This window comes from Amphiura filiformis, chromosome 4 (assembly GCF_039555335.1).
Source record: "Amphiura filiformis chromosome 4, Afil_fr2py, whole genome shotgun sequence".
In the NCBI taxonomy this organism is placed as follows: domain Eukaryota; kingdom Metazoa; phylum Echinodermata; class Ophiuroidea; order Amphilepidida; family Amphiuridae; genus Amphiura; species Amphiura filiformis.
The window spans coordinates 39,956,523-39,968,827 of record NC_092631.1 but is presented as its reverse complement, the minus strand read 5'-3'; the positions used below and the strand labels follow the sequence as shown (position 1 = coordinate 39,968,827).

The 12,305-nt window shown below is 35.8% G+C and overlaps 1 protein-coding gene across 1 annotated transcript; it reads left to right on the top strand.

The window, feature by feature from the left end:
- Window positions 1–11,246: 11,246 nt before the first annotated feature.
- On the top strand, window positions 11,247–11,609 carry LOC140150193 (craniofacial development protein 2-like). Its single transcript, XM_072172197.1, has one exon. It carries the CDS (start codon window positions 11,247–11,249, stop codon window positions 11,607–11,609), a length of 363 nt encoding a protein of 120 aa, XP_072028298.1.
- The last annotated feature ends 696 nt before the right edge of the window (window positions 11,610–12,305 follow it).

Sequence of the window (12,305 nt, the reverse complement as noted above, 5' to 3'; positions counted from 1 at the left end):
CAATATCCTTCATCATATCATATTCGTCGTTCTATTAATTTTGCCAATGTCCGTCCTTCTTTTTTCTGTATTTTGTTGCTTCATTTGTGGTAGACTGCGGTAAATTGGGAAAACAAGTGTGCATGGGTTCGATTCCTTTATTTGTTTTTTGATCACGAGATGTTGTGATAACTTTTATTTTCTTCTATAGTTGTAATGTAACATTTTAATTGGTGGAAACAATAATTTTCCATTTTAAAACCCAAGTTTTTGACAGTTAAAGTGACGAATAGTGAACTTAGACAGGGCCAAAATATCGTTTTAAGACATTTTAAGTGACCAGTCCCTAAATTTCAAATGTAGCCATCCAAAAAAATTTTGGTAAAGCCACATGATAAGATCTCTAACTGCTCCAAATTTGGTGGCAATATCATATTTACTTTTTTGAGTTATAAGCAAAAACTGAAATTAGATGATTTTTTTCAACTTTTCAAATACAACCATGGCCAAAATGTGTTGGGACACTTATGGAAAACGTACACTATAGTATGACCTTATTTCCGTTATTATTAACGTGATAAAGTGGAGGTTTCTTTGGTGTCAAGCCTAAACACTTTCCTAACACCCCAACCCTCCCTTCCCCACCAATCAATGTTGGGTGCCACAAGGCTCGTGTGACCAAAAAAGTCGAATTCAACATTGATCGGGGAGTGGGGGCTTATTTACATTACCCTATCAAACCGTCCCAACACTTATGGCCAGCATTGTCTCTAAGGTACAAAAATCTAATTTTAAAATGTGTGTTTTGGCCCATATCTCCTCAACCATAGCTTGGATTTTCATCAAATTTTACATGAAAACGGAGAAACTATTTATCTTTTCACTTATATACAAATTATTGCATTTTCCTCATGTGATTTAGGGATACGGTCACGTTTTATACGCAATATCATGTATTTTACAGTGCGTTCTGAACATTATTAGCCTATGCCAACTACGTATTTTGCGTAAAATGACGTTTTATTTTGAAAGAGTAGTGATTTAATCACCAGAAATACATGATATTTGTTGACAGGAATTGATTGAAGTCTTTTAAAAGAGTGATTTTGGGAAAAAAATACTTAAAATTAAAAAAAAGCTAATTTTTAGAAAAAAAACAAAACTTTAATCATTTTCATCGTTTGCATCAAAAACGTATGTGGTATTTGCAACGAGTATATCGTGTAAATATAATCATAGTCGGCAGGAGTAGGCTTAAATTACATTTTATAACTGACATTTATTAAAGCGCTTTCAAAGAAACTTATAGTAAGTATAGAAAGTAAAATATAGGTAGACATACAGAAAAAAAGAAGGACGGACATTGGCAAAAAATTAATAGAACGACAGATATAATATGATGAAGGATATTGTAAAATAATAACAAAAAGAAAAGAAAAAGAAATCTAAATAAATTCAGGGGCTCGAACCCGTGTCCACTGCGTCCTGATGGCAGATACGTATCCATTCCGCCACAGAGCGTGTAACTTAAAGAGTAAAGCTTAAACTATAATATAATGCTATTCAACATGCATGTATCCCAAAATATACGCTCTACACGATATACAGTCACAAAAAGCCAACATTTTACGGCATAAATTTCAGTTAACTGAATATTTATGCCATATAAAAGTGTGATTTGTTTGACTGTTTATCGCTCACATTTAGTTCAGTATTTTGTCCGGGATAAATGATCTGAAGGACATTAAATTACAGGTTACAGTCTTTAAAGTAATACAGCTCTGTGGTAATGGATAATATTGCCACAGGCACAGTGGACAACGGGTTCGAGCCCCTGAATTTATTTATATTTTTTCTTTTCTTTTTGTTATTATTTTACAATATCCTTCATCATATCATATTCGTCGTTCTGTTCGAAGCCCCTGATTAATTTTTGCCAATGTCCGTCCTTCATCTTTTTTCTGTATTTTGTTGCTTCATTTGTGGTAGACTGCGGTAAATTGGGAAAACAAGTGTGCATGGGTTCGATTCCTTTATTTGTTTTTTGATCACGAGATGTTGTGATAACTTTTATTTTCTTCTATAGTTGTAATGTAACATTTTAATTGGTGGAAACAATAATTTTCCATTTTAAAACCCAAGTTTTTGACAGTTAAAGTGACGAATAGTGAACTTAGACAGGGCCAAAATATCGTTTTAAGACATTTTAAGTGACCAGTCCCTAAATTTCAAATGTAGCCATCCAAAAAAATTTTGGTAAAGCCACATGATAAGATCTCTAACTGCTCCAAATTTGGTGGCAATATCATATTTACTTTTTGAGTTATAAGCAAAAACTGAAATTAGATGATTTTTTTCAACTTTTCAAATACAACCATGGCCAAAATGTGTTGGGACACTTATGGAAAACGTACACTATAGTATGACCTTATTTCCGTTATTATTAACGTGATAAAGTGGAGGTTTCTTTGGTGTCAAGCCTAAACACTTTCCTAACACCCCAACCCTCCCCCTTCCCCACCAGTCAATGTTGGGTGCCACAAGGCTCGTGTGACCAAAAAAGTCGAATTCAACATTGATCGGGGGAGTGGGGGGCTTATTTACATTACCCTATCAAACCGTCCCAACACTTATGGCCAGCATTGTAGGCGTTGTGCCTGTGCGTAGCGCACTATAAATCACTGAGCTTTTATACACAGGTCTGCATCTCAAACTTCTGCACCTATCCGCAAATATTAGATCTGTGTATATAAACAATGTTTGTATAAAAATTTATTAAACATACAGCCTGTACTTTAAGGGATGGGGTATGAACGTTTGGATAGTATTTATTGTGGGACATTAGAGCACATCAGACATATCGAATTGCATTCTGAATACGAAGAATGTCCTTCTGATATCAAATAATTTTTTTTTTTTTGAAATTCGCAATGTAATACACATTTTATGGCAAATGATTAAAAATTGATATTTTTTATATTTAACAGTACTCGAAGTATACTTTATAAATCTGATGATTTACACTTAAAGTGTATGTAGGTGGGATTAAAAGCCGACGAAAATTTTGACCTTTCGAAGATATGGATTTTTTTTCCCAAAACACCAAAAAAAATTAGGTCTTTTAGGGGAAAATCCATATCTTCAATATGAACGGTTAAAATTTTCAATTGATCGTCAGCTTTTCCTCCCAGCTACATACAATGTCATTAGATTTATAAAATTTACTTCGAGGACTGTTATATCAAAAATGTGAAAAATATCAAATTTTAATAATTTGTCATAAAATTGGTATTATGAAAATTATTTGATATTAGAAAGACATTCTTCGTATTCAAACCGCTCATTCCAGATCCTTTGAAGCTTGATGACAAATGTCCTAACTTGGCATTTTCTCATATGTATGGATAAATGAGGTACAATACGATGTGAGCAGTATATAAAGGTGTTCCCAATTGACGAGATAATTTACAATAATGTCAATAAGCAAATACCACAGAGAGTGTTAAAAAAGAATAATGGATTTCAAAGAAAATCTTGCCGACTGTCACATAAAGCAACGTAGTAGTTTCTTAAGGGGTACTACACCACTGTGGTAAATTTGTGACTATTTGTGCATTTTCTCAAAATATAATAACACCGTGGTAACAAAAGTTATGTATATTATTGGGGCAAGGAATCAATTACTACACTGAAATTTCAGTGACTCAAGACAAGCGGTTCAGTATATATGATAGAAAATGAGGTACATCCTAGCGGTACCTCTTTTCTTATCATAAATAACGAACCGCTTGTCTTGGGTCACTGAAATTCCAGTGTAGTAATTGGATTCCTTGCCCCTATAATATACATAACTTTTGTTACCACTGTGTTATTAGTTTTGAGAAAATGCAAAATAGACACAAATTTATTGAGGGGTGTAGTACCCCCTTAACAGCACAAATAACCATTTCAAAAACTTCATTACAAAACCTCATACTGCCTCTTCAACAAATCCGACGACCTATATTTTTGAACCATCGATCCTTATCTCGAATATGTTCCACTAGCTTAATTTTGCAACATAAGAGTAATGTACCTCTATTGATCCTTTGCCCTATTTTTGTAAATCTCAAATCGCGTTGGGAATACATTTCCGATGGCTTTCAACATAGGAAAGTAGGTACAGTGTCGTTTGCATTCAAATTCAAAAGACAGAGAAATACTCTATTTAGCATGTTTTCTCAGTGGATGTGGTTTAAGGGTAGAGACTTTGATATTGTTGTATCTCAATACTATCACAACTTCAGCTGCGTAACTTACCTAAAAAGTGGTTCTTTTAATTAAAAATACAATAAATAAAATCACTCTGCGCTTTTAGCACTGACCAGACTATAGTAATATTTTTTTTCTGTGCACACGATACAATATTATGCAATACTAGCAGCTAATATTAATCATGCTTTAGTGGGCAAGTACCTCTAACTGGTATTGAAATTTGTCTTGTCCGGGGGGATCTCAGTGGCGTTATTTTCTAGGGTCTATGGTGAAGGTGACTGATGCGTAGTAGGCCTATGTAGGGCTGTAAAACCCTGTTCAGTGATTTCATCCGGAGGATGTAGAAATCCATGAATCGGCAAAATTTAGATTTTAGCACCTTGCCCAGCACCTTTGTTAGTTTCGATGTGCAAACATTAAGCCCTGTATTAAAGACAACATAAGTTATTTTACATGAATCTGTAATTTCTCTACTCAGTAGAGAAATTAGCTACATGCATTTGAACGGGGCTTCAACTTTATCAATAGGGCCTAGGTGCTTTCCTCGGTTCTTGCCAAAACGTTTTAAAATATCTAATGACAATTTTAATGATTTATCCTTCACTTTTGGGCATTTTATATACAATCTAAATTTGTTTTACCATTTTATACTTTCGCTGGGATCACTGAATAACCCTTAAAGTTGTTTGGTTAAAAAAAACCATAATTTTTAAAATATCGGGATTCAAGCAGGCGACCCGCATGCTGTGCAAAAGACGTTGCAAATTGTCAATGAAAGAGCTTATAAATTAAAATCACGGGTGAAAATAATCAATCCTCTATTATAGACCCTGAAAGAACTGTCTTCAAATGAATCTTCATTTTGCATTTCCAACCCCCTCTGTATAGACATCTGTATGGATAAACAAACCCCTTTGTATTTTTCCAACCCTCTGTATGGATAAACAAATGCCCGTTGTACTCCCAACCCTATATGTTCCAAGCAATAATTTATACAATAATAGTGAAAACTTGCTTCAAGTTTGACCTTCATTTCACATTAAAACTAAAATTGTACACAATAATAGTGCCAAATTAGTCCACCAAATAGCTTCAATTGGACCTATGTTATGCACATTATCGCACCGCAGTGGCGCGCACAACTAAACATGTAAACAGGTCTCGTTCATTTTAGAATAAGGGGAGCATTCATGACGTTCATCATAATATTTCCTAAGTAAAACCGTGTGATAAATAATATTGACCTGACTACTAATGATAATTATTAAACTATTGGAATTATTGTGTTTACTATCCTCTATTAGGTCAAATAATTCCTTTAATTCGTTTCTTTTGCAAACAATTTACACTTAAATAAATAGTAAGTTGTCCGAGTATTCAGTTCACTTATCAATTCAGATATAGTCGACTAAAACTGTTAAATTGAATCGTAAAAACAAGGATAATAAGACAGAAGTGGTACTGGGACCATTATATAGTGTATGTATGCATCTTTGTTTGTTTTTCTGTCTGGAACTCGGGAATTTCTGCGCGGATCACCGGTTATAGGCAAGATTACACTACTACTAGACGGGGGTGTGTTTACATAGTGTGAACAGTGTTAAAGGTACCATATACTTTACTTTTCCCTTTCGCGTGTACTGTGAAGTGTCGTGGAGGAGATGTATCTTCACTCAATGGCTAGATTTGAGACCTCCGACATGAGACATAGTATAAATCAGTTCTGTTGTGTTCTTCCTAACACCATCTTCCAATTTTTTTCTGGATCTCCCTCTTGTTTGGTGGCTGATATCTTATTTCCGATCATATCGCTCACGGCGTCATTTGATGTTTACCTCTGGGCCATTTCATTTCACATTAACTTCATATCAGTCGTCTTATTATGGGTCATGTTTGGGCCTGGTATCATAGAGTATGTGTAAAGCTAAGCTTCAATTTAACATTAGTCAATGCTGGGGTAGAAGACGGTTTGGTTTATTATCGTCACGCTCTCAAATAGAGACCAGCCAATTTTGGCTTATGATGACAAAACAATAATATACAATATAAATATATAGACACAACGAAATGTTAGCTGAAACCTCATCGCCAATCATGCTATACGCCGTAGAAGTGACGTAGTTAATCGGTTAAACTACCATAGCAATTATGAATACAATTTTGACTATACCGCCCTGCACTACAACGTTCACGCGGTACCGATGCATTGAACCATAGATGTCAAAGAAAGGCTGATCACTCGCACCTGCAAGATAAGTATCTTTGAAAAGAGCGGTATTGTATTCAATCTATGGGTCGTTTTATCTTTTCAGTTTTCGTAAGTCTATTATTCAGATACGAAAACGCAAGGGATTAAGTAAGTTTACTGTAATCTGACTTCATTGTTAGCTTTGAAGTACCAATCAACTTATTTCAATAGAGGTAGATGCCTGTGTCAATAAAGGCTGGAGATGCAAGATTATGGAACACCGGTGGTTTTTAATGGCCTAGCGCCCTCTCGTCTTTGATGTTGTTAAATTGATATGACAAAATACCAAGTTAAGTTCCAGGTGCAAGTCCTATAACACAATGCATATGTAAACTTTCTTTATCTGTGTCAATAATAGAATATTGATTTCAACGGAGTAGGTAGCTTTATGGAAAAAAATATTTATAATACAGGGTGTTGACACTGTGCACCAACCCTCTCATCTAAAAAGTGTTCATGTCAGAAATTAACATAACTATAAAAAACAAAAACAGAAATTCACTTGCTTCAAATTATCAGTAACTAACAAAAGGCTAGAATAAAATATACCAGGCCCAAACATGACCCATAATAAGACTGAAATAAATAACAACAAGTGTGAAATGAAATCCAAGGAAATAAAGGAACGGCAAATAAGACCGTGGGAGATAAGATCATACACCCGGGTATCAGCCACCAAACAAGATGGGGATCCAGAAAAAGATTGGAAGATGCTGTTATGAAGAACGTAACAGAACTAGCCAATGAGGCTCATGAGGGAAGATACGTCTCATTCACGACACTTCACAGTATACATAAGTAAAATAAGTATGGTACATTTAACATTGTTCCCACTATGTAAACACCTGCTTGCATAGTACTATGTAATCTTGCCTATAACCGGTGATCCGCGCAGGAATTTCCTAGTTCCAGACAGAAAAGAAATAAACATGCATACATACACTGGGGTAGCAGTGTCACTTTTGTCTTTTAGTTCTTTTTTTTTCCACCATGGTGAGATAATTCTGAATTGACACTTAATTTGGGTGTACTTTGTCTTTGGTCCAATCTCTATCATGGAAAGTTTGCTATATCTTTTTCAAATATATGATTGTTTGTTATAGATTTGGGTTTTAGCGTTTCATATTTGAAAGAACTAATGTTTAATTGCAACATTTCGAAACCACAAACCAAAACTGGGTGCTATAATGTACAATATTGGGCTACGAGTATGCATTTTACCAAGTTAGCAATAGGTAATTGCTTCATTTTGCATATGCATGACTTTCTTTATTATACTCAAAATCGGATTTTATTATACATGTTATAAGGAAGTTGTTTACGTGCATTAGGCTCCTTCACAGCCGGTTTCTGTCGTGTATGTTTGCGAGTGAGCCACAAGCAGACTGGGTTGCCAGGGACTACAGGACAAAATACCTGTTTCTGACTATAACTATTAGCAAGATCTGGATTTGGCGCCCTACCAGATAATACTGATAATGGTTAATTGGAAATCTGAAAATAAACACTTATTTTGTAAACAGATGATACTCTGTGATTATTTATGGATGGAAACTTAGGAAATTGCTGTTAATGGAATAATTGATATATTAAACATACATTTTGTTTTGTCAACGATAAAAATCCATTCACAAGGAACCATTTGACATTAAATATTTTGAACAATTGCTCTATGAAAAATGATATAAATGCACCCCTGTTGATCCAGGCTACTGATAAGCTGTCAACAAGTGACCACTAATTCAACAATTATAATGAGCAATTATCTGACCAGACAGGAACCAAGCTGGGTATAAGGTGCCCAGGCACCTGCACTGTTAACTAGGGTTAGTTTATACCATCACTAATTGATGTTGGGAGTGACACTAGTGGGGGAGGCGGGGGTTAAATACCAGTAATTGGGGTAGATAGTTGCTTTGGTTTTATACATTTTGGTAGAGCAACTGGGCAGTTAGTAGTAACAATTATAATCAACACAACGTAATCACAAAGTCGTCTGAATATAGATTGTTGGATTGATGCGAAACTCGGTGGATGTGATTTCCATTGATCCCTTTGTTTGTACAAGTATAAATTAAGTATAAATTAAATGTAGACCTATTTAACAACATTTTTCAATTTAGCTTATAGTATGTCATTTCCAACCCGGTTAGTTGTGCATGTGCTACACACAAAAAGCATTCCAAGTACTTGTCAATGTGAAATTATGAAACATGAATTTCATCCATGGTGTTGTCTTTTTAAAGACATTTCTTGTTTACGATTCAATTTAACAGTTTTACTTGACAATAGAGAGCTTGCGAAATGACGTTACTTTAACTTTAACTTTAACGTCATCTGCAACAGACAAGACTCTTCTTGCAATACCATTTAGTAAGAAATGCATAGGTGAACAAGCCTTCTCTGTTGCAGGCCCATCACTTTGGAACTCACTTCCGCAGCATGTAAGAAATGCCAGTTCAACTGCAGTTTTCAAAAAAATCCTGAAAACTCATTTGTTTTAATCTGAATTTGTATTTTTGCTTTGTATTATATTTCATGTGGTATTATTTGTTGTATTGTGTATGGCGCCTTGATCCTACTGGATATTGCGCCTTATAAGAATTAAATGTATGTATGTATATAACGTCTAGAGGATTATAGAGGATTATGTATTCAAAACCACCTTGGTTTTGAATACATAATCCTCTATAATCCTCTAGACGTTAAAATTAAAGTTAAAGTAACGTCATTTCGCAAGCTCTCTAATAACTGAATTGATAAATGAAATGACACAAATTTCTTACAGCTAGGAGAAGTAGAGAAGAAGATATTATGGCTTTAAGGTGAAGTGATGAGAAAATGTAATACTTGTCGCCTCTGACAGTGGATGTAATAAGTATCAAGGAAGGTGACACCATTACTGAAGAGACTTCCAGAAGCGAAGTGATCTTGTTTCCCACATAGTTGTTGAAATGTCCGCTATAAAAATAGAAGACAGGTTGTAAAGTGACATACATTTCCAAAAACATGTGAATTTAATCCTCGAGAACTCTTATGAACATGGATTCTATGACAACCCGGCCCAGACGTTGTTCAAGTATTGATGATTTCAAGTACTCATGCACTTACAGTTGGAAATAATACACATTGCAAAATACGTAATTGTGGAATACCATTGTCTACAAATGATTTAGCAAAGTTATTATTTTGTGTTGAAATAATTTTAATTCGGATAAAAATCAGATAAAAAACGATAAAAATAGTTTTAACACATGCTCCTATGAAACCAGGGTAAAGTCGGGAAATTATGACTTAGAGATAATCTCCAAATTTAAAATGCTCACACTGCCAGCTTTAAAATGATAATAATTTTAAAATATCACATTATGATTACTCAGTCATATTATACTTTCACAATAGCTTCAAAAATTTCATTGTTTTCTATTGATGTTGGCATGTTTATGAGACTGTAAATCCAGTAAGCTTCGGCTTTTTCAGGTCTCAAATTGTCTAGTTATTTTACATTTTTTTAGGCTTACTGTTTTAATGCTTTTATGTACAATCATGGTCATATGCAAGTTTTATTCTAATGCTCAAGTTGAATTTCCTGGCACAGGCTGTATGTTTATATACACAGATAACATCTCATATTTGCGGATAGCTGTAAAAGTGCAGACCCGTGTATAGTCTTTTGTGGGTAAAGGCTGGACAGGTTAACCCCCTGAGCACTACCTGCTGACCTAACAGTGCCTCTGATTGGTCAATTACATGCCCTTGGTATCTTCATTTTAATCACCAATCAGAATGGAGTTTTGCAAAAAAATCATCCCAATTTTTTCAGCGTGGTGAAAATATTCTAGCGATGTTGCTGATTGGTCCAATTGATAATGAATACTCCTTTTTGACCAATGGGCAGGTAGTTCTCATGGGGTTAATCAATATCATGAATAAGGTTGCATTTGTCATGGATGCATATCATGGCACTCGTCTCTATGTTATCACGTGATTTCTTTTAAACTTGAAAGGTAATTATATTGATTTCATACAAGATGGCCGAAAATGACGGCACACTGATGATCTCTATCAGTAGAGAGGTAACCGTATTTGCCGGAACGAGTACGGTACTGGATAGGGTTGGGTAAGGGTTAAGCCTCCAGCATACTTTCCTGCAGCTTGCGGCAAGCGGCAGGGCGTTTCAACCAATGATAAGCCTTGATTGTGTCATATTTTATATGATGGACCATACAAGGAGGAGACCGTCCCTAGTAGCATCTTGCATGTAGCATGTAGTGTAGTTTAGCATATAGTGTAGCATGTAGTGTGAGGGGACGACCGACTTGTGAGAATACGGGTAAGCGTCCTGATCTACCTTCACGTGGCGGGGGTTGTTACCTTGCTGTCTATTCAGCAAGAACGGACAGATCAGGGTGGCTAGGAGAGGACCGCTCATCCGCCTAGCTTACCAATGAGCATAACTGCATCATGATGAATAGTCAATACAGCACCAGGGTTGAAGCCCCTGATTATACTAACCAGTCATCTCTTCCCGCGGGCCTACACGTAGAGCAACATGACGCAGCAACTCCAAACCTATTCGGAAGATTTGATGGTCCTCCCAGAGCGGGATCAGCACCAAGTCAAGCCCCAATTAGCCGACTTGATGTCGATAAACCACAGGAAAGGGTGGCCTTACTAACAGCGATCTAACTTACTAACAGGTATCGGAACATGGAATGTTCGAACTTTATACCAAGAGGGTAACTTAGAAATCCTTTTTAACAAAATGGAAAACTTTCATTGGGAAATTTTGGGAATAGCAGAAAGCCACTGGACTGATTCTGGGGAATTTTCCAGCCAAGGATTCAAGATTTTATGCGCAGGAAATGACACTATACACCGTGCAGGAGTCGCATTAATTCTAAGTAAGACAGCACAAAACGCACTTCTTGGATATAACCCAATTTCAGCACGCCTCATATCAGCAAGATTCAAAACACAGAATGGAGCAATGACCATTCAGCAAGTATATGCTACAAACGCAGCTGACTGTGAAGAAATGGTAGATGAATTCTACGATCTTCTCCAGACTACTGTTAATAAAACTCCAAAAAGTGATGTCCTCATCATCATGGGAGAACATGTTTAAGTTGGAACCAACTGGCAACAGTGGGAAATATCCTAGGCAAATATGGTTATGGTGAAGTAAACCAACGTGGTGAAAAACTTCTCAACTTCTGTGCCGTAAATGATTTATGTATTAGCAATACAATATAAAAAAAAAAAAAGGATTCAAGACAATGGACATGGGAGTCTCCAGATCAAGCAACACACAACAAAATAGACTACATCATGATAAGCAACAAGTGGAAAAACTGTGTGCGAAATGCCAGAAGCTACCCAAGCGCTGACATTGGATCAGACCATCAGCTTGTAATAGCCAATATACGCATGAAATTCCACACAATCAAGAAAGCCAAATATCCAAAACAGTACGATATCTTCAGACTCAAAAACTCCAAAACCAGAAGAGACTATGAAATTGAAATTGAGGACGCTTTGCTCCACTAATGGAGCAGGATGATCAGGACACTGAAAGCATTGTGGACAGAAATTAAAAATGCCTTCAGTGAAACATCAGGGAAAATACTTGGATACAAAAAGAGCCAAAAGGAAAAACCCTGGATAAGTGAAGAAGTTATCCAGCTTGCCCAGGAAAGAAGCAAAGTCAAACAAGAGAAACTTACTGATCCAACCAAACGAAGCAGATATAACTTCCTAAATCGTGAAATTAAGAGAAAAACCAACGGATGCCGTGACAAGTGGCTTAAAGACCTATGCATCA